This window comes from Dermochelys coriacea, chromosome 4 (assembly GCF_009764565.3).
Source record: "Dermochelys coriacea isolate rDerCor1 chromosome 4, rDerCor1.pri.v4, whole genome shotgun sequence".
Lineage (NCBI taxonomy): Eukaryota > Metazoa > Chordata > Testudines > Dermochelyidae > Dermochelys > Dermochelys coriacea.
Window position 1 is genome coordinate 28465327 of NC_050071.1, and position 23424 is coordinate 28488750.

Consider the following 23424-nt stretch of genomic DNA (forward strand, 5'->3'; position numbering starts at 1 on the left):
ATCATGCCGTGGTTGGACACAGTGGTCCCATGAGAGCATATGTGTTTGTGTGTGCACATGCCAATTAAGCCTAAAATAAATTTCTGGAGCAACGTATTAACATTACCAGGACTCAGTGTAAGTTCGTTTGTCTGAGAGCCTGTCTCTTTAGTTATGTTTCCAAGAAATTACTTTTGTGGAAATGATGAGACAAATAAATAAGATTGCATGGTCCCTCATTCCTCCTCTCTGCAAACAACCTTCCTTCTCTCCTCATATTGTACGTAGGATTTAGCACAGACAAAGGGGAACTCATTGTAAAAATATTAGCACCACATAAATGAATGGCAGTGGAGATAGCTATGGCACTAGAAGGCCTTAATCTCTCTCTTCACACAAAGCCCTCCAAAGAAGCCAAAGCAGGCTGTGTGTCCCTGGCTGACCTTCAGTACAATACGTCTTCAGTGTGTAGAGCTCTGTTTCTGGAACATTACTCATAGAATTAAATTATTTATTCTGAGTAAAGTAGGGAAGTTATTTTTGGAAGGACCTTCCCAAAATCACTTTGATGACTCTCAGAAGTGTACAGAATCCAAACCACGGTGCAAATTCAAACAAATATTACATAAGATGGCTTTCAGTGTATTCAAAGAAAGCAAATTATTGGAATTACATGTGGCTGAACTTCGTGATGCAATCAAAGAGACAGATACTTTAACAGTGAACAGTCCTTTCATTTTATATCATACTAGCAGCAATATTAATTTCCTCCTCATAACATTAGCAATACTTGTTTTAAATTACCAGTGAAGACTATAAATTGCCTTCTCCATCTGCCCATTGTTTCCCTCTCGGCTTGGCCCAATCCCTTCTGAATTTAAGAAGCCACTGAGCTGTATGGAATTCCCTAATCCAAACAGTTGTCTGCTTCAGGCATCGCGTAGAATGAAAACAGAGAGTAAGTTAAAATTGACCACCCAGGGTAAAGTTCTTTTGATCCAAGTCTCCAAGCTGGGTGTGCTATATTCACACCCAAAAGTATTATTTATCGTCAATGTGTGAATAACAGGTGTACTGTAGTATGCAGATATGTTTAGAATGGATTGTTTATTCACATAAGAACGGCTATACTGCGTCATCAGTGGTCTACTTCACCCAGTATTGTGTCTTCTGATAGTGGCCAGTGCAAGCTGCTTCAGAGGGAGTGAACAGAACAGAGAAATTATAGAGTGATCTATCCCCTGTCATCCAGGCCCAGCTTCTAGCAGACAGAGGTTTAGGGACACCCAGGGCATGGGGTTCCATCCCTGCCCATCTTGGCTAATAGCCATTGATAGACCTATCTTCCATGAACTTATCTAATTCTTTTTTTAACCCAGTTATACATAACCATGACTATTTTATACTGCTTTTCTTCAGTCAAATTTAAGGGGGCTGGTTAACAGTTTATTTCCAAATGGGGTTTTCCTGAAGATGCACAAATCAAGCTGAAAGTTATTTGTATTGTCAATAAATTATGGCTCTGGGTGGCTCCTCGGGTTAATTCAGGATGCTTTAATGAGCTTTGTGTGTGGTTAAACTTGTGCAGAAGTAGACGAGTTTACTGTGAGAGACAGTAAAAAGATGTCTGGATCCTGTTTCAATACTGTATCAACAACTATCATTGACTGTCTGCACAGTGCCTAGCACAATGGGACAAGTGAGGCTCCTAGGCAGTACTGCAGTAGAACTAAATTAAGAACAATATAAAAATGTGGAGTGTCACTGGGTTTAATACGTCTTCGTTATATATTTAACATTAAAATATTTCTACGGATTGTTAAACCGAGGTTAGTGCAGGTCGGAAACTGATCTGTAACCCTTTTACAGGGGGACAGCCCCATGGCTCGTGTCACACATGAACTCCCTTTGCAAGCAGGTGACCCGCACTAGCAACAATGCCAAGTGTAATTAAAAACGTTTTTTGTCAAATACATTTCATAGCAGATTTGTACTGAGATGAATTCTGACCTTTTGAACATCTACACTGCTGACTTGAGGAAAACAGTTACTATGACTGAGAGCAAACCATCTCTTTATATGCATAAATGGCCATTTACAGACTTTCCTGGTGATAGTTGCATGAAAATATTTGATTTGTCTGCAGGCTTTCACCAAAATAAAATAAAAACGGTTGTCCCTAAATATATTCATAGATCAAAGAAAACAGATTTTGAGTGACCATTTCAAGGATCAGTCAACTGGAAATAAAAATTTCCAGATTACTGAGACCTTTCATTGTGTCAGAGAGCAAAAAGAAGAAATTTATTTTACTAAGTCTGACACAGTTGCTTTGGTAGCAGCAGCTAATTGATATTGCCACATCCATTTATACTTTCTTTATGAGCTGACCAGGATTTCAGGGATTTTTGCTTGTGTGGGGGCTTTCTTGGCATACAAACACCCTGCAAAATAACCCCTCAACCTAAAAGCCAAAATACATACAGTCAAAGGTGTGGTTTCAGAGTAGCAGCCGTGTTAGTCTGTATTCGCAAAAAGAAAAGGAGTACTTGTGGCACCTTAGAGACTAACAAATTTATTAGAGCATAAGCTTTCGTGAGCTACAGCTCACTTCATCGGATGCATTTGGTGTGAGATCATTTTGAACAAAAACTAGAAACCCCATTTTATGAATGTTAAATTTTTCTATTTAATTTTCCATATTTTTAAAAAGGTCCCATTTCATCAAAACTATTTCAATATTTGTGCTCGAAAAGAAACTGTGTTTGAAAGTGAAAATGGCTTTTTAGTCAAAATACTTCTATTTTTAAATCTCAGAAAGAAGGCCTTCTGAAACTTCTCATTTCTTTTGAAGGAACAATAGTGTACATGAACAACTTCAAGTTTAACATGGCTTCAATGTGAAAATAAATATTTTCTGGAAATTTTAGGGGGAAAACCTGTGTTTCTTAATCACAGAATGAAGTGAGGAAACATTTTATATGAAATTTCACAAAAAAACATTGCCCTTTCTTCCACCTCTAGAACTGGGTACGTGTTTATACTGGTCTCATCTCCATGGTATTGGAACAACACAGATCTGACCTTTGACTGTTAGTTATTCTGGGGCTTGGTTACAAAGCCCATTTTGACTAACAGGTGTTTTAAAGGATGATACTTTGATCTTTAAATGTACATTATGTTTTATTGCATACTGTGTAGTGTGTAGGTGGTTCTCTGAGCAGGTCCTAAACCCAAACAATCTTGGTAGTGTTAAGTTTCTATCTGCATTAGGTTTCATTCAAGTCTTGTCTTCTATAGAGCTTAAAATTGTGAAGCCTTTTTTAATAAGGAGACATAGTGACTAATTGGCCTTTGCTTCTTCAATAGGCTTCAAACAGCAATCTTAAATTATCATTAAAACTTCATAGGAAGTGTCCATTTAAATACTGAATTGAAGTGAGGAATGAGGAGAAAAGGGGGACACACTGTTACCATGTGTCAGGTTAGGGACTGCTGTATCATGAATGCCAGGAAATGCTGTGGTCCAGCTTCTGCTTTCAGTTACATTGGTCTAAATGCATTGTTGGTGTAGCTGAGAGCAGAAATTTCCCAATAACTTTTCTTATATATACACACAGAGCAAAGAAAGGAAAAACAAAAACAAGAGCCCTGCTAAACTCAGATTTCCTTAGGTTTCAAAACAAAATGCTAACTCAATTCATGCCTAGCATGTCCTCTAATTCACAATTGTCTCTTAAGACACCCACAGTATCACTAGTAATTTATTTATTAGCAGGAGTACAGTTTCACTTGCCAGGGTTTATGGACTGGCTGCCTCCTGAGAGCCCCCTTGTGGCTAGGATGGCTCTGCAGTACCCTGCTTCATTCCCTCTCACCAGGGATCCTCAAATTCCACAGACTTCTTTCTCTTCAACACCCCTCCTTAGGGCCTGGGTTTATTAACATCAAAGTTCAGAACAAAACTCAAAGTCTGCAAAGTTCAACTCAATTCCCTGCTTTTAGCAGACCACTCCCAGACCTTCTGAGCTGGGGTGTGTGGGGGGGGGGGGCGGGGAGGGTGTCTTTTCTTCTCCCCTGGAATCTGCTGTTGGCAGCTCTTCCCAAATCCCAGGCTTCTGTCTTGCCTGGTGCTCACAGCCCTCCCTAGCTGGTCAAGAGTCCTCTGCGGGAGCCTCCTGCTCACTGCCACTCTTCTACAGTCCCTGTCACAGCTTCCTCTCTCTGTTTCCCTATGTTTATAGAGACCTGCTGCCCTCTATCAGATACATGTGAAGCTGTTAATGAGGCACAGGTGGTCTGGACCCAGTTCCCTCTTACAGGGCCCATTGTACCATGTGACTGTCAGATATTGTATTCTCTCCTCTCCCACTCATTTTTAGACTCTTTATACAGGGACAGGGCCTTTAGCTGGGTTTGGTAGTCTGGCCTGTGTGGTCGGTGCTCTTTTTGGTATCCAGTCTGCTGTTAAGTTGTACCAGGACAATTTCTATGAGATCTTCCCATTTATTCAATGCCCCTTTTCATTCTGATTTACTCTATTCTGTGTTACCTTCCTCCAGAAATTTAAGACAGGTTACCTACATCCCACAAATAGTGCTCAGAACTTTGCAGGACTCAGTCCTGGCTATAGAAGGACTAAACATTTTTAGATGAAATTTTAGATTTCACTCCCTTCCCCTCTGCTGCAAAAAGTTATACTTCCTCCACTGAAGATTTTAATCGAGACAGTTCTGTTTGTCTGCAGTTTGTTTAGTGCAGGGGTTCTCAAATTGGGGGTCGGGACCCCCAGGGGGTCGTGAGCTGTCAGCCTCCACTCCAAACCCTGCTTTTCCTCCAGCATTTATAATGATGTTAAATATATAAAAAAGTATTTTTAATGTATGGGGGTGAGGGGGGCACTCAGAGGCTTGCTATGTGAAAGGGGACACCAGTACAAAAGTTTGAGAACCACTGGTTTAGTGATATGGATGAACGGTGTTGCTGAGATGATGCATTAATGTACAGGGTTTTTCTTAACACCCTTGTGTTTTTGGTTACAATTGTATGTGCTGCATGAGACATTTTGCCCAAAAGAAGAAGTGTACCAGAGAAAAAACATTTCAGGAAATACAGATTTAGAGGATGGTAGACAGAGCTTAAAAAGGGTAAAGAAATGTCTTCCACCTAAATCAATGTCTCTTGCAGGAGGGAAGGAAAAATATTATAGAAAGTTAAACTCAGATTTTTGTAGAAACTACAACAATCAATGAACTGTGAATAAGTATTTAGAGGGACACTGTCAACCTGAGGTATTTAAAAAAAAATTAAAATTCATTTTCTGAGAGAGCACCTTTTAAACCGTCTACCTGGATTTTTTTAAATGGGTTTTTCTGCTTGCCTATTGATGTCCGACAGTGTCTTTTCACTTAGTCTCTATACACAAAGTGCTGTCAAATGCATAAAGTGCACAAACTGAAAAAATATAATAAAGAGTCATTTGTGGTTCCCTTTCAGTGTAAATAATCTTCAGCATTACTTGAGTCAAAAGAGTGGGAGGCACACAATACAATACTATTATTAGCTTTTCCATCAGAGGATCTTCCCTCCTTAATATCTATTCTGAAAGACTGTTTCTCATAATGTATCTAATGTAAACCTGATTTACATAATCTAGTGCATTAAATGTTGTCTGGCTCCACACTTCCTTTATTCTTCTATGGCCCTGGCCCAATACAGGGAAATGTTGTGAAAAATATAGTGGCTCCCACTGGCTCAGCCCCACCAGAGTGATATTGGGAGTCCCAGCATAAAGCAGCTGCTGCTGAGCTTTCTAAGTGAACAAGATACTGAGCAGAATTGTATGACATAGGGCTTAAAATTCTAGCAGCTCATCACATCAGGGCTCCCAACGTTGTGAACACCTGTGGAGCTACACAGGTGGCAGATTGGCTTGTGATTTTATATACTATTTGTATCCAGCCTTAACCTCTTGTTAATGTAAATAAATCCAATCAGGGTGCATATCTCACCACCTGTGTTTTCATTGTCCAATGCTGAATGCTTATTGATGCCTTTAGAGTATAACCATTGCTTTTATGAGAGGAGACTTGGCTTGTTTAGCCTAGCAAAAAGGCTGAGAGGAGATATGATAGCTTTTAATAGACAGATCAAGGGGTACACATCAGAGAGGTGAAGAGCTATTTAAGCTAAAGGACAATGTTGGCACAAGAAGCACTGGAATGGTTCAGTTACGGTACAGTGGCTTAAAGTGACACATCATTACAATCCCCCTTTCTGAAGGTGGATGTTCACAGTCCTGGTGAGACTGTAACTATTGGTGAAAACAGCAGTAACTTTTGGGCGGATTTCCAATCAGAAATCGACCTAGACTTGAAGGAAGTGTGCTACAGAAACCAGAGTACTCACAAGCTCCTGCCCTGCCCTGATTTGGGTCTGTCCCCCACAATGCTCCTGTTTACTATGGTGTCTGGAGGTCCAGTTTGCAGTACTATCAGGAGACTAAGTTGAGAGAACTCGGATTTTTTACCCCATAATATGCCACAATTTGCTACCCCCTGCACCATTCAATGGAAGGAAACAAGTGCCTTTATAGTCAGAACTTTTGAGAGTTTCAAACAAAGTCTGAACCAGTTCCTTGGAAGATCTAACTGAAGGAGAAGTTTGGATATTTAAAACCATCCCCTTTTTGAGATATAACTGAACAAAATAGTTAGACTCCGCCCCCCCAACCCTGCAAAGTCAGAATTGTGTTAATTTTTTACTGAGCCAGTTTTTTTCAGACTTCCCAAAGAGAGTCTCCTCTTGAAAATTTCCAGGCCAAAAGGAGTTGTCCTGCAAAATGTGTGTGTGTGTGTGTGTGTGTGTGTGTGTGTGTGTGTGTGTAATATTCAGGGTTATAATAGAGAGCTGATTGCAGTCCCAACTATGGAGTTATTACTGCTTCACAGCTCACTACATGTCAACCAGAATTGAGTGAAGCTTTAACCTTTATGTCTTGCTAGGTGGTACCACGATAATCTCACCCGCCATGCAGCAGAGGCTCTTCTTCTTTCCAATGGATGTGATGGAAGCTATCTCTTAAGGAAGAGTAATGAAAGGAATGACTTGTATTCTCTCTCAGTAAGGTACAATATGAGGGGAAAGCTGAATTAACTTACATGACTTCACGTTACTACTAATTTTAAGCATCCTTCACTTACCACCATGTTTATTTGCAATAGTAATGCACTTTATTAAATGGTAACAATCACATTAATAGTTTCTGTGATCTGGTGATCAAAAAAAGGTTTGAAACATCCCAACACCTAATATTTGTGCCCAACTTCAGAGGTCCATAAGAGTTCATCTTGTTGAGAGATACTTCGTTTCATGAACTGCTTTAAAATTAAACATTGTACAATCACTCAAAACCCTCTATAATGGTAAAATCAATTAGATTAGCAGCCATAATAATAAAGGGAGGCAGACTGAAGTGAGCAGAAAGACTCCATGGTGAAAAGTTGCTGACCCCTGGTCTGGAGTCATAATATATTGCACTTTGAAACCAAGGTCAGTTGCACTTGTGAAGCCCAGTTTCACAGTGGTGCAGAGCATCAACACCAGTGGTTTTCATCAGTGTATAGACACCAGCACAAATATCTTCAGTACAGACATGTTCCCAGACAGTGAGCTTTGTGGGGCAAGGGAAGCCTTAAAAACAAACCCACAAACCCTCATCTATACAGTGCCTAGCACAATGGGACCTCTAGGAACTACTACAACACAAACAATAAGTATTGATAACAGGTGCCTAGTGTAAAAATCATGAAAAGGAAAATTCTTAGAAACAAACATTTATTTCTTAATTTTTAAAGAATATAATTTCTCAGTGGCCTGATTATTTTTACACTAGCAGAAAGAATTAAGCACTATTTGAACTAAGACTCTGCCACTGGCAATTTCTCAAACAAAATCCAGGCCAGTTTTGCATGACAATCTGAAAGTTATATATAGTAAACCAGAAAATGTATTTAAAAGAGTTACTACTTGCAATAACTACAAATATTTAATTTATTCTTAAAACAACTGATAAAAAGAAAATTGCTCCTTAAGGCTCATTTTATATCTTCAAGACTGAGGTTCATGCTGGAAGGGTTTATTCATCCTTGAAAATTGTGTAGTGAATATTGATACAGTGTCATTGGTTTGTTACTTTGTTAGTTGAAATAAAAATCACAGGTTGGGATCCTGGGCCCTGATTCTTTACTCCGTTACATCACTTTTATGCTGGTTTATCTCTGTTGAAGTCAGTGGAGTCACTCCAGCACAAGAGTGGTGAGTGGAGTAAAGAATATTAAGTTTCACAGACAGCTCAGATTGCCCAGATCTTTTAGATGCCCAGTGATAGTCCCTTCAGAGATGCATGTGATAACAACTTATTATGAAGGGACATGGAGCATCCAGCCAGAGTACATGCTTTCCTAGTTATCCAACTGTTGTGGGGTAGCTGATTGCATTGTGAAGGAGAGGAAGAAATGCACAAAACAAACATCTAGTAAATTCCCTCTGAGGGAATGTATGTCCAGTTATTTAGAAGATGAAATCAGAGTAAGTCTTTGAGTGATAGATTCTATTTTTTTTAATTACTCAGCTTTTTTTTAATTCTTATATAAGGCATCCAAAGATGACACTTCAGATGTATGAAAATAGGTTTCATGTGAAAAATTAGTATCCAAAACTCAGGGTCAATGAGCATAATTAAATTTAGTCCTCAGAGTGCTTTACGGTCTGGTATAAATGTTTGCTTCCATCTTTGGATGCTGTAGATCAGAAGATACCTCAGTAGAACTAACTTTTTTAATACAAAAAATGGCTTGCCAAAGGAAATGAAAATTTTTAGCTGTAATGTATTTCCCTTGACTATTTTTTTTATTTTTCAGCCAAATGAATTGAAAAAGTTTGATTCAAATACAAATTTTCATTTCATTCCATTATACTGTCCCCCTTCTCTTTTCCCCACAGAAATAAAGGGAGGGTGAGGGAAAAGGGAGGAAAAGTGACAATTTTCAGTTGAAACAAAAATTTGGTGAATTGAAAGATATTTTCAAACAAAATGAAAAATGCTTGTTTAATTCTAAATTATGTCCTGGATGTTTTGATGAAGCTAATAAAAAAATGTTCATTAAAAATGAAAAGTTTTAATTTTGTTAAGATATTTTTCATGGAACATACATAACATTTTCCAGCCAGCTCTATATCTTAGTGTATAGCTGATCTACTCTCCTGAATATCTTCAATCTGTCCTTTCACATGCACACGCATGCCCTGACTTTATAAGTCATCGTTAATGGCTTGCTTCAGTATGAAACTATGCTCGGATATCCCTTAATGTTTTAATAGACATTTGCAGTGTGAAGCTAGTGAGTGGTTAAATTCACTTTATTTCCTGTGAAATTAGATGAAGAGATGAAAAACATGGCCGCACTGTAGCAAGAAGCCACAACAGCATATATACTAGTATGCTATTGGCACATGTCTTGCCTGCATTATGTGATGGGAGGCTGAAGACAGAAGGTGTTTTCAGCCTCAAGAGCGGTGCTCTAAGGCCTATGAATGCACACTCTAGAGTGGCCAGCTGTGCTTAGAACATGGCTCTTTAACATAATTAAATATAATTAATAAGACCCATTAAAATATATCAGGGATTGTAAGCATCCACTATGAAAAGTAGTTCCTACTAAATGATGAGAAAATAATAGGAGTTCATAACTCTCCCCTTTCTCCACTATTTTTAATATATTTGTTTCTTGTTTTTTTCATAACCTTTTCTTTTAAAGATTCTCTGGATTACCTTGGGTGCTATTGTTAACAAGATCCACTTTAACAGAAGAGAAATGCCTGCTCCAATGCCTCTTATATGAATTGCTTCACTGCCGTATGTATGAATAACATCCAGTGAGGAAGTCAGGACTTGTATAGCTCTTTGTACATCAACAAGTTCTCCTGAATGGCACTGTACTGATAAAGATAAGACTCTCTTCCTGTGTGCATTTGTTTAGTGCCAAGCACAACAGACCCCCTATCCTGATTGGAGCCTTTGGTGATGAAAGTAAATAGTAGGCCAAAAATTCTCAAACCCGGATGCCTAAAATTAAACTCTAAATATAGATTTAGACACTTACATAAAGAAGGCCTGATTTTGAAAAGGAACTGAGCACCTGTAACACAAAGTGACTTCACTGTGAGATTAGGGAGACTTCTGAAAAAAAAAAAATCAGGCCACTGTTAAAAGTGCCTAATTTTGAAAATGTTATCCAATAAATAAAATGTGTACACTGAACAAAGAGATTATATCTTAAGAATTAGCAGTATGCAGTTCGACCGTCTTCTCGGCGCTTCACCAGGGCCATGACCGACCCCGGCAGGGCAGATCCGAGGACCTCACTAAACCATCCAATCAATAGTAGCGACGGGCGGTGTGTACAAAGGGCAGTATTGCTACTAACTCGACAGGCATCCTGGTGGGTAGAGCAGGAGGCTAGGAGAAAGGACTCTTGGGTACACTCTGTTATTGGCTCCCAGTGTGACCTTGGACAGGTCACTTAAGCTTTCTGTGTTTTCATTACCCCATCTGTAAAACAGTGATACTACTTACCCTACCTCATAGTGGTGTTGCAACTCTTAATAGGCCTGGCTTCCAGAGGTGTCAAGCACCTACAACTCCAGCTGGAGTGAATGGGAGCTCTGAAAATGCTGTGTCTTTGAAAAATCAGTCCCAACGTTCATAAAGCTTCAAGATCTAAACATGGTTGGTGCTGTGTAAGCACAAAGCAATAAGTGTTTACATTTTCCTCCAGAGACATTTCTTAATTTGCAAACTTTACGTATTTGGACAATTCTCTTTTTCCTTTTAGAGCAAGAGATTCTGTGAAACATTTCCATGTGGAGCACATGGGGTCTTCATTCAAGTTTGGCTTTAATGAATTTCCCAGCTTGAAGGAGTTAGTCATGCATTTTGCAAACCAGCCTTTAATTGGAAGCGAGACAGGTAAACAATGTGTGTAATATGTGTGAGTGTGGAGATGGCTTTAGGGAACCCACTTCATATTTACACCAGACAGTCATTTTTACTCAAAACCTGCCCAGATGTACCTCTTCAGATATTATTTTGTGTGTGCCAATGTTAAACGTACCAGAGGTTTAGGTTTAGGGATGCCTTCTGCTTAATCTAAACACAAACCAAAGTAAGTAGGTTGTGATTTTACCAGCCTGGGACACAAGCCCATTTTGGTGTCAGGGGACAGCCAGTAACAGGGTCTTGTCTCCAATCCCTGAGGCAGAGCCTTTTCTTGGATCCACCCTGGAGAAAGGAGAGAACCGTAGCGGTTTTAGGGAGCCATGTGGTAGAACTTTGTATCCATTAGAGTCAGCTAGTGCCAGAAACAGGATAGAGCAGTTTGATGTGACCCACAACTCTAGAAATTGCTCTCAGCAGTAAAGTCAATAGAGTTAGTTTTGATTTATTCCAGTGTTACTGAGAAAAGAATTGATTGCTGAGAACAGAGGATGGTCACATGATGATGATTACCAGTGAAATACCCTGTGCTAATTATGCACTTGTCTAACAAGGTGATGTAGTGTATGATTGTTTTAACCTAAGAAGTTTCTGTTGCCTCGTCTTTGCTGCAAACACAATCTTAGCTCAGGGGATGCATTTGAGAATATGCATATGCTGAGGAGCATAGGACCCTTAATCTCCTCTCCCTCCATCTTTTTATTTTACTAGATTAAGAAATACAGGGTTAAAAACTACAATTTTATGACTGTCCCAAAATAACATTTAAACATCTTCTCAGAAGAGGAGGCATGGAGGGAGGAGGCTGAAAGTAGAGGAAGGAGAGAGCTATGAAAGAGTTTATTTCCTCTACTTCCCAGCCCAGAAATCCACATTGGTTTCCTCACCTCACCTGTAGCTTACATGCCCTATACCTCACCATTAACAAGTGATTTCCTCCGCTGAGGCAGAGCAGCCTGCTTGTTGACTTGCTCTGCCCTGAAATAGGGATTTTTTTTTAAAAAATATTTGCTTAATCAGTATGTTATTTAACACAAGAGGAGCACAGACCATTTCAACAGACAGCTGCTTCTTGAATGGGGTCCAGGAGAAGGAGAAAGACTCTTTTTACCACCAGATCATAGACCAACTCACTTGTAGGAATGAAATTTAAAACGCTGAGTTCAAATTTCTAGTACTAATTCTGAGAGAAAGAGAGGTGCTAAAAGTATAGGGTAGGTCTAGGTGCCAGGCACTCCTGAGTTCTAATCCTAGATTTGGCACTGTCGCTTCTGTGGCCTTGGGCCAATCTTTCTTGTTGTGGTTTTCTTAACTCTAAAAAAGGTTAAGACTTACCTACCTCCACAGTGGAAATTGCTAGGATTAATGAACATTTGTAAGGCAGAAAACTGTTAATAACTTGGGTGTGCAAAAAATATGCAAATAATTTGTATGTGCAGTAGTGGTATTTGTACATGTAAATAATCAGATAGATGCCTAAATGATTACCTCCAGGTGCAATTACTGTGATGGCATATACATCAATAAGTATGCACTCAAGCACTTCTGTATATTTGGGATCTAAGTATTAATCCAATCACAGGGTTAAAAAGGTTTATTTTAAAAATGCAACTATACTATGAACCATGCTTCAAAGTACTAGTTCATAGGAACTGTTTTGGTTTAAAGTGTAAGATGAAAATGTTTCAATCTAAATATTTTGGGCTATGAGAAGATTCTTATCTGAAGTCAGAAATATACCAGCAAGTTTAACCTTTCAAATATTTTAGATGACATGTAGAAAATTATGATTTTTCCTTCCTTCACTCCATGTGTTACATCCATTAGTAAATAAGGATTTGGTGCTATATGATCTCTGCAAGCTGGATCCTTAGTGCTGAATGATGTGCTTGGCAGTTGGCTTAAGGCCCCCTAATCAGATTCTGCTAGCTCTGTGAAACCCGTCTCATCAGTCTAAATCAGACAGAGCTATAAGCTGGAAATGGGTATTAAAGTATCTCGCCAACAAGCTTGTTCCCTTTCCACTTTTCTTGCCTATATGCAGCAATATACAGGAAGACAGAGCACCAATGCTGTTTTCACATCCTGATGTCCAACCCCTTGAGCACTACCATAATAAACATGATTAATAATAATAGCTGCCTGTGGGGTAATGTCTAATTTAATGGGGCAGGAGCAGTAAGTTGTCTGTTCAAGCACAACCTTTTAAAAGAATTATAATACTTAGCTGTTATCCATAAGAAGGTAAATGTCATTAGGCCAAAAGAGGTGAAGTATCTGGCCCGAGGTCAGAAAACATATCAGTGGCAGAGCTGGGAACAGAATCCGGTTCTGGCTCTCAGTCCATGCTCTCACTCAGTGATAGATAATGTGAGAATTTTGGCTCAGGCACTAGTGGACAGTATTTGTATAATCAATGGGTTTCTTTTTTTTTTAAATACTGGCATGGAATGTTATATGGTAAAACTGGCAGCTCAGCAATATGACGGAACAAACGAGGAACCTGAATTAATTTATTCTCTGGCTGGTTTATAAACAAAGGACTTCACAAGCACATACTATCACCAACAGAGAAATAGAAATCATCTCTAAAGGCACCCCATTCAATTTTCATTTTGCTACATTAAAAAGTACAGTTAGTGTGTGCTCTGAAAGGTTGTAGAGGTGCAGAAAAAAAATTCAAACAAACTCATGGTTCTCAAGCCTAAGTTCCATGTTACTGGGAAAGGAGGGTATAACTTAGTGGAGCTTGTCAACATTTTTTCAACAAAAAGTTTATTTATTTAAAAATAGACAACTTTTGAAAATGTAAACTTTTGTGATCAATTGTCATTATCAGAAATTTTCACAAAAGAAGTCTAATTCAAAAATTTCCATTTACCAAAACTCAGGTTTTCAGTAAATGAAAATGTTTTCATTTATTAAAAAAATAAAAATCACTAAATGAAAATCGTTTGATGTTTTAGACAAACCTTTTGCAAAAAGTTGTGAAAAATATATTTTTTAAATGAAAAATGGGTTAATTTCAACCCATTTAGAATGGAAACATGAAATATTTTATTGTACTCATTTTTTGAGCAGCTCTAGTGACTTGTCTACAACACTAATGATTGTTTTGTGCTCACTTTTAAACACTGTGTGTTTTTAATGTAGTTCCAGTGATTAGGGCATCACACTGAGTCAGGAGAGTTTATTTCTCCTCCCACTCTATCACCGTCTCACTGTGAAACCTTAGCCAAGTCATTTAGATGCTCTGTGCCTCAGTTACCTATCTGTCAGATGAGGAGACTACGAACCCAAGCTTTGTAAAGCACTTGGAGATCTATGGATGAAAAATTGTAAAAGGCCCTGAGATAGGATTGGGGGTGCAGGCTCCGGGTGGGGCCAGAAATGTGGGGTTCAGGGTACAGAAGAGGATTTCCGGGCTAGGGCAGGGGGTTAGGGTACGGAGGAAGGTGACGACTCCAGCTCACGGTGCAGGCTCTGGGATGGGGCCAGGGATGAGAGGTTTGGGGTGCAGGAGGGGTCTCTGGGCTGGGGCTGAGGGGTTGAGAGTGTGGGAGGGGTTGAGAGTGTGGGAGGGGGTGAGGGCTCTGGCTGGGAGTGTGGGCTCTGGGGTGGGGCCAGGGATGCAGGGGCGGCTCTACCAATTTTGCCGCCCCAAGCAGTCGCTGCCAAATTGCCACCCTGCCGTGCCTGGAAGAGCGGCGGAGCAGCTGCTGAATTGCCGCTGCGGGACACGGACTGCCGCCCCATTCTGAATGCCCCCCAAGCACCTGCTTGGAAAGCTGGTGCCTGGAGCCGGCCCAGCAGGGATGAGAGGTTTGGGGTGCAGGAGGGGGCTCCGGGCTGGGGCTGAGGGGTTCGGAGTGTGGAAGGTAGTGAAAGCTCTGGCTGGGAGTGTGGGTGCTAGGGTGGGCCTGGGGTTGAGAGGTTTGGGGTGAATGAGGGGGCTCTGAGCTGGGGCTGAGGAGTTTGGGAGCTCAGGGCTGGGGCAGGGTATTGGGGGGATGTGGGGTGCAGGGTTTGCAAGGGAGTTTGGGTTTGGGAGGGGACTCCAAGATGGGGCACGGGGTTGGGGTGCGGGAGGGGGTTCAGGGTACAGGGTCCCGGTGGCGCTTACCATGGCTCCTAGGAAGCAGTCGACAGGTCCTAGCAGCCCCTAGATGCATGGGTGGCCAGAGAGGCTCCGTGTGCTGCCCTTGCACCTGCAGGCAGTGCCCCCGCAGCTCCCGTTGGTCAGCACTAGGGGTGGCAACAGTGCACGGAGCCTCCCTGGCTACCCATGTGCCTGGTGACTGCTTCTGGGAGCCATGTAGAGCCAGGGCAGGTAGGGAACCTGTTTTAGCCCAGGCCCCCGCTGCGCTGCCGACCAGACTTTTAATGGTCTGGTGGGCGGTGCTGACTGGAGCCACCAGGGTCTAAAAATGGACACCTGGCAACCCTACCCTGAGATCCTTCCAAGTGATGCATGTGGGTGCAGGGGTACTTTCGTGCTGGATTCTAAGCGTTAGAATTCTAACTAGCCTTATTTCTGTCTAGAGCTTTATTAGTCATTGCAAATAGCTATACACATTAATGTTGGTTTTACTTCAGTGTTCCAATGTGCACACTTCTTCCCTTACTTCAGATAATGCAAAAATTCAAACAAACAAAAATGTGACTCAGACTAGTATTTGCTGTGAGACAGTTTCTTGAATAGACAATTGACTGGTATAAAAGCTCACTTCAGTAGCAAGGGTAGAAGCAATACACTGTCACATTTCTGTCTTCTTGCCAAACAAACATAGTCAAAAGATTATTTTTTTTCTATTTGTTTGCTTTCTTTACCAGTTCTCAGCTAATGGTTTTTAATAACCATGTGTAAGCTTTGAGTCATTAACCAGACAGAAAAACCAAATTGTGGCTTTAATCAGCTTAAATTTCCAAGAATATGGTCACATACTGATATTTTCCTGTTCTGTTAGTTTTCAGAATATCCCTATTTGTTGGAAAGCAGAAATATATACCAATCTTCCCCCCTCCCCCCCAAAAAAACCCCAACCCTAAAACCACACACACACACACCACAAAAATGTCTTGCTACGGATTAAACTGGACATTTCTGTTTCTTATTTATTTACTGAATGACACTACATAAAATATTCCTTATGGAAAAATCCTACAGAACTTAATAGAAAATAATATCATTTTTATAGAATGTTTAAACTATTGTATGCTATTCTGCCGCAAGTATATAATTGTCTACGGAACTTAATACACAGGATATCGCTCTCTCTTCAGTTCTATAGGCTTATTTTGAGTAATTGCTAATAGAGGCCTCTTGGTTCCATGCTTATTAAATGTAAAAGAAATTTTCCATAGAGCTAGGGAGAATTAAACTGACTATGACCCTTGACCTACACCACATAGCTCAAGTTAAGCATATCACATTTACATGCTTCCCTGTTTCTATGATCACATGTCAGCTATTTACTTCAAATATTATTTTCCTCTATCCCCTCTTTCAAAATACAACTCATCTGCAGAATTTAATACATTATTAACAATCCTTTGGAAAGTTTATTTTGTATTGTCTCTTTGATCTCCTTTTTCAGCTAGGCTTGTGAGCTTTGTAGTATTAGAAAATGCATATGGGTAGTGAAGAAGGTTGTATCTGAAGCACCAGTCTAATTTTAGAGATCTCCTTTGCTAGTGTTTTGCTGCCATCATAAACTCTCCGCTGTTTAATCAGAGCTCCATGAAGGTTAGTCTGATGGACATGCGGATAACGTACCTGATGACACTTGTATAAGACTTCCTCTTATCAAGCAGTGATATAGCGAGCAAGAATATTATTAATAGCTTGTTTCAGAAAAGGTGATACTTCTACCCTAAAAACAAAGTTAAATGTTATGACATTTTAACCAAGTCATAGTGCTAACTGGAACAAACTGACCAACAACAGAATAATATGTTCTTGTTTTATTAAGGTAGTGTGACCCACTGGCTAGATTACCAAACTAGGAGTCAAGGAACCTGGTTTCTCTTCCTAACTTTACTATTGATTCAGTGTGTGATGGTGCTTCATTTCCCTATCTCTACAATGGGGATAATAATGCTTACTCACCTTTATGAAGTGCTTTGAGATATATATATAGGTAAAAATTCTAAATGTATTATTATGTCTTATATTTATATAGCAGCATGAGGTTGTGCCACCTACTCAGGAGTAAGAGAAGAGAATGGAAGCTCCTTTTCTGATTACCAAAGGTTACTGGTCTCTTTAGCTGAGCTCAGTAAATTCTTTAGATACAGGGGTTCCTATAGCCTACTGGAGTAAGCTCATACAAATAGAGGCATGTTTGATTCATCAATAGTGGATCCTGCTATATCTTAGTTTTTTCATTACTTTGAGGGAAGGTGGCAGGTTCTATCTGGGATACCTGTAGCCTTATTAACTACCAGATCAGCTACTTGGTGAAGGGGTTTAAATAATTATGTGAGCTGAGTCTGTGTGAGAAGCTTGGAGTGTGGCTTAAAAATCACCCTCAAAGGAACTGCTCTGCCTGCAAAGGAAAGGAAAAAAACAAGAAAAACTAAACATGAGCCAAATACTGACCAGCTAGAAGGAAGAGAGATACAGCCAGCTGCAATCCACTCGTGGCCACCATGGGCCCCTGAGGGGCGCAGCTGGTTCTTTCCCCTGGTTTTAAAGGGTTGGCTATTAGAGGAGAGAATTCTGGGAATGGACCTTATAAAATGAATGAACCAAGTGTGGAGAAGGACACATATAACTAGATGTACTAAAAGAAGATAGTGTAGTTTAAATAAAGAAGACAAGTTAGGTTATTAACTTCCAGAAGATTAGGGATTTTAGTGTGATACACCAATGAAGTTGGGTTGTTTACATGTTGTAGATATTCATGTTCTTCTGTTCTGTTAGGTTTGAATAATAAAAATCTGGATTTATTTTTGTTTCATTACTGTTTTCCTGTTTTTAAGTTTTACTTTATCACTTTGCAAGTGGACAGACTGTAGCTGAGTCAGAATATTGCCAAAAACAACAGCCGTAACACCCCTCTTCTTTAACACCACACCCACAAACACAAAACCCATCAGCTGATCACTACTGCTCAGGGCTGCCATTGTATCTCTCTTAGGATGGCTCTCTTAAGCCTTGATACTCTGAAGATTTAAGTATATGCTTAACTCTATATACTAAGTAAACCTATTGATTTAAATGGGACTAACTGTAGTGCATAAAATTAGGCCAGGTCTATTTTTATAAACATTGCCAATTTAGTATTGTTAGGCAAGGGTTTAATTTTTGTACACAATGTTTGTGCCAGCAAACTAGACACAGTTATACTAGCAAAAAAAGGGCGTTAGCTGGTACAGCTTGTTTTGCTTGGGAACTGGTACAACCTATAGTAAAATACTCTGTTGCCAGAATAAGATACAGCTATGTTAGGAGGATTGCCTATATAGGAATACCACTAAACCTTTTCTAGTGTAGATGGGATCTTGTGGTTTCGGGGATTGTGTCTTTAAGGGCTGAGCTTCCTAGATAGTCTGGATGCTGTGAAGCTCTTGTTGTTATGCCCAGCCAGATGGAACTGGACACAGAATAAAGAGATCGCTTGTAAGCATCTTAAGCAGAGCAACCCCTGTCCCCCAAGACCTGAAGCATGGGCATAAGTGTCTGCAGGATTGGGGCCCTAGGTAGAGGCAGTGTCCCTTAGTACCCTAGCCAGGTCACTCGTTCAGCTGACAGCATTACCTCTTCCTACAGCACTTTGGGTTTTTCTTGTGGATCTCCAATCCAAGTCCTTATTAGTCTTAACATTGCTTAGCTTGTGAGAACCGATGATCACAAACTCAAGAGGACATGACTAGTCAAGTTTCAATCATGGAAATTAAATAACAGATATTTTAACATATGCTAAATGGAGGGAAGGCCTCAAAAAGGTCATTTTCATGTACTTTGTTTCTCTTTCACAAATAGAAAATGAGTGTTTAAAAAAACAAACAAACCAACAACCACCCTGCCTTTTAGGTAGTACCTCATACATTCTATAGCCAAGATTGTATTTGCTGAGGAAGTTCTATAAAAATAGAAGTTGTAAATCTTCTCTAATAGCAAACATGAAGCATTTACAGTAGAAAGCACTTAGGGTGACCAGATGTCTCGATTTTATAGGGACAGTCCCGATGTTTGGGGCTTTTCGTTATATAGGTGCCTATTATCCCTCACGTCCTGTCCCGATTTTTCACACTTTCTATCTGGTCACCCTAAAAGCACTTTTCATCCATAGAGTAATTATCAAAGGTGGGTCAGCTTTATTATTCCCAGTGTTATTATTGCAGATGGGAAAATGAAAGCCTAGGGAGATGAAGTGATTTGACCAATGCCACACAATAGCTCAGTGGCACATCCAGGCAGATAACAACAGTCTCCTGGTACTTGATCACGGGTCCCATCTACTGGACCATTCTCTTCATTGTGCATAAAAGACTGAAGTGAACATCTCTTCATCTTTGCACTAGACTTAAAAACTTTGGGTTCTTACATCCACAACTCTGAGTTCGGGTGCTTAAAAAGGCACAATGTATTTATATACAACTATGAAAAAATTGAGGATACTGGGTATAGATACATAATTCCATCTCTTCTAATGAGAAGGATATTTATCCATGTCAGAGATTTATGTGAGGTAAGAAATGGCTTCCAATTGTGAAACACAGATTAGGTGCTTGATAATCAAGAAAGCTGCATGTTGTGTGTCTACTCCAATTATCCTAATAATGATGATTTCATGAACAAAAGCAGATTCAAACTACAGCTCTAAAGGGAACAAAGGAAACATATTTCTCTTGCCTCATGCAGGTGTGAAAGTTCTGTGGTGCTGCCTTCTTGGCTTTTCCACTCATATCAAATTAGGAAGAGGTTTATGTGAATATCTGCTTGAAGGCAGATTCAAAAAGTCAGGCCTGGTCTGCACTTAAAACTTATGGCTATGTCAGTCAGGGGGGTGACAAAAACAACACTACCTACTGTAATAGCTGTGCTGACAAAACCTCAGTGTAGACTCAGCTATGCCAAGACAAAAGGGCTTCTTAGCTGATGTCATTTGGGTGGGTGGGGGGTTAAACCAGCAGAACTCCTCCTTCTGTTGGTGCTGCAGCTACTTGAGGGGCCTATGTTGGTATGGGTATGTCAACATAGCTATGCTGGCATCAGCTCTATAGTGTAGACACAACCATGGCACCTGCTTGAAGGAATAGAAGAGAAGAGGTGCAGTTGGGCATGTATAGGAAAGCAGAGGTTTTCAGACACAGCAGAGGGGCAGGATTTGGGTAACCCACACAGGAGATCCTGACTCCACATGCACAGTGGAACAGAGGTTCATGACTTCTTGGGAGCAGGGCAGGGTAGAGTCAAGGGTGAAGGATCCACTCGAGTCAGGTGGAACTGCTGCTACACAGATCCATTAGTCACTGCCCATAGCCCTTCTGCAGTTTGTGGGGAAGGATTCTTTTCCCCTGTGGAAAACCTTATGTACAGTCCAGTTACTTAGGCTGTGCACTTTGAAAATGATTTGCCTAATTTAATCAATAATTTAAGTGTCATTTATGACATGATTGTCCTCTGACCTGTGTGTGGCCAAAATCCCACTCTTGTCTTGGGAACCTGAGAACACAGGAGTGCTCCAGAACTCCCTGGGATATTGTTCATGACTCCTGTGCATTCTTAGATTAAAGAAGGGAAATATGTCTTACAATCACACACACACACACACACAGAGCTGGGACAATCATTCTGTATTATCCACTTTGCCAGGTCACTCACTAGTGCTATCTTTTATTCAGGCACCTTAATTGTACTGAAACATCCGTATCCCCGGAAAGTGGAAGAACCTTCTATTTATGAGTCTGTCCGGGTTCACACTGCAATGCAGACAGGAAAAACTGAAAATGATCTTGTCCTGAATGCGCCTTCAGTAAGTTACTTTTCTATTATTAAGAGTCTGAGTGTAATGCAGCCAGCCAAGTGAGTCCTAGAGCATCTACCCTTTTAAAAATGGTTATAGCCAAGAAAATAATCCTGCCAGTACATAGTCTTGTGATGAATAAGAACCTTTCCACCATTCTTCTCAGGAGATCAGCAATGCTGAGCATTAGAAAATGTTAATAAGCGAGCTGTCATATGCAAATCTTTCCATCTGAACTAAAATTATTTTTGACTCTTGAAGAACCAAAGAGTTCCACCCCATCCCTTTAGGATATTAACTTTAAAAGGTTTTGAAACTAGTCAGTTTTTACAAAAAAATCATAGCCAGAATGATTTAATGATGAAATACATCCTAGAATACTCAAGGAGCTGACTGAGGAGATATCTGACCCATTAGTGATTACCTCTGAAAACTCATGGAAAATGGGAGAGATTCCAGAGAACTGAAAGAGGGCAAATATAGTGCCCATCTATAAAAAGGGGAATAAGGACAACCCGGGAATTATAGACCAGTCAGCTTAACTTCAGTATCCAGAAAGACAAAAGAGCAAATAATCTGGCAATCAATTTGCAAACACCTGGAAGATAATAAGGTGATAAGTAACAGTCAGCATGGGTTTATCAATAATAAATCATGTCAAACCAACCTAATAGCTTTGACAGAGTAACAAGCCTTGTGGATAGGAGGTATATCTATGTGGTAGATGAGGTATATCTTGACTTCAGTAAGGCTTTTGACATTGTCTCACATGACCCTCTCATTAACAAACTTGGGAAATATAGCCTAGATGGAGCTACTGTAAGGTCAGTGCATTACTGGTTGGAAAACTATTACCAGGGAGGCTATGTCTACACTATGGGGCTATGTTGCCATAACTTATGTCACTCTGTGGTGTGAAAAAAAAACACCCCCCAAGTGACATAAATTACACGACATAAGCGCTCATGAGCACAGAGCTACGTCAATGGGAGAGCTTCTCCCGGTGACACAGCTTCTGCTGCTCACAGAGGTGTTTTATTATACTGATGGGAGAGCTCTCTCCCGTTGGCATAGAGCGTCTTCACCAGACATGTTGCAGGAGCGCAACTGTATCAGTATAGCTGTGCCGCTACAGTGCTGTACGTATAGACATGGCCAGAGTAGTTATCAATGATTCACAGTCAAGCGGGAAAGGCATATTGGATGGAGTCCTGCAGGGATGGGTGCTAGGTCCAGTTCTGTTCAGTATCTTCATAAATGATTTAGAGAATGGCATAGAGAGTACACTTAAAAAGTTTGCAGACAATACAAAGCTGGGAGCGGTTACAAGTGCTTTGGAGGATAGGATTAAAATTCAAAATGATCTGGACAAACTGGAGAAGTGGTCTGAAGTAAATAGCATGAAATTCAATAAGGACAAATGCAAAGTTCTCTACTTAGGAAGGAGCAATCAGTTGCACACATACAAAATGAGAAATGACTGCCTAGGAAGGAGTACTGTGGAAAGGGATCTGGGGGTCATAGTGGACCACAAGGTAAATATGAGTGAACAGTGTAACGCTTGCCAAAAAAAAAAAAAAAAGCAAGCAAATATAATTCTGGGATGTATCAGCAGAAGTATTGTAAGCAAGACACGGGAAGTAATTCTACCACTCTACTCCACGCTGATATGGCCTCATCTGGAGTATTGTGTCCAGATCTGGGCACCACATTTCAGGAAAGATGTGGACAAATTGGAAAAAATCTAGAGGAGAGCAACAAAAATGATTAAAGGTCTAGAAAGCATCATCTATGATGAAAGATTGAAAACATTGGGTTTGTTTAGCCTGGAGAAGAGAAGACTGAAGGGGGACATGATAACAGTTTTCACTACATAAAAGGTTGTTACAAGGAGGAGGGTGAAAAATTGTTATCGTTAACCTCTGAGGATAGGACAAGAAGCAATGGTCTTAAACTGCAGCAAGGGAGGTTTAGGTTGGACATTAGGAAAAACTTTCTAATTGTCAGGATGGTTAAGCACTGGAACAAATTGCCTGGGAAGGTTTGTGGAATCTCTGTCATTGGAAATTTTTAAAAACAGGTTAGACAAATACCTGTCAGGAATGGTCTAGATGACAGGTTTCAGAGTAACAACCGTGTTAGTCTGTATTTACAAAAAGAAAAGGAGTACTTCATGCATCCGATGAAGTGAGCTGTAGCTCACGAAAGCTTATGCTCAAATAAATTTGTTAGTCTCTAAGGTGCCACAAGTACTCCTTTTCTTTTTAGGAATGGTCTAGTTATTAGTCCTGTCTTGAGTGCAGGGGACTGGACTAGATGACCTATTGAGGTCCCTTCCAGTCCTGCATTTCTATGATTCCGTGATTTCCAGATGTCTCTGGTGAAGATGATGAAATGTCAGGCCTTTTTTGAAGT

The 23424-nt window shown here is 40.2% G+C and overlaps 1 protein-coding gene across 1 annotated transcript in view; it reads left to right on the plus strand.

Annotated features, from left to right (window-relative positions):
* Positions 1 to 23424, plus strand: part of DAPP1 (dual adaptor of phosphotyrosine and 3-phosphoinositides 1) — a 48350-nt gene that overhangs the window by 16992 nt on the left and 7934 nt on the right. The window contains exons 2-4 of the mRNA XM_038398786.2: positions 6984 to 7106; positions 10875 to 11008; positions 20888 to 21018. Coding sequence (XP_038254714.2) covers positions 6984 to 7106; positions 10875 to 11008; positions 20888 to 21018 — 388 coding nt within the window. The remainder of the gene's footprint in view (positions 1 to 6983; positions 7107 to 10874; positions 11009 to 20887; positions 21019 to 23424) is intronic.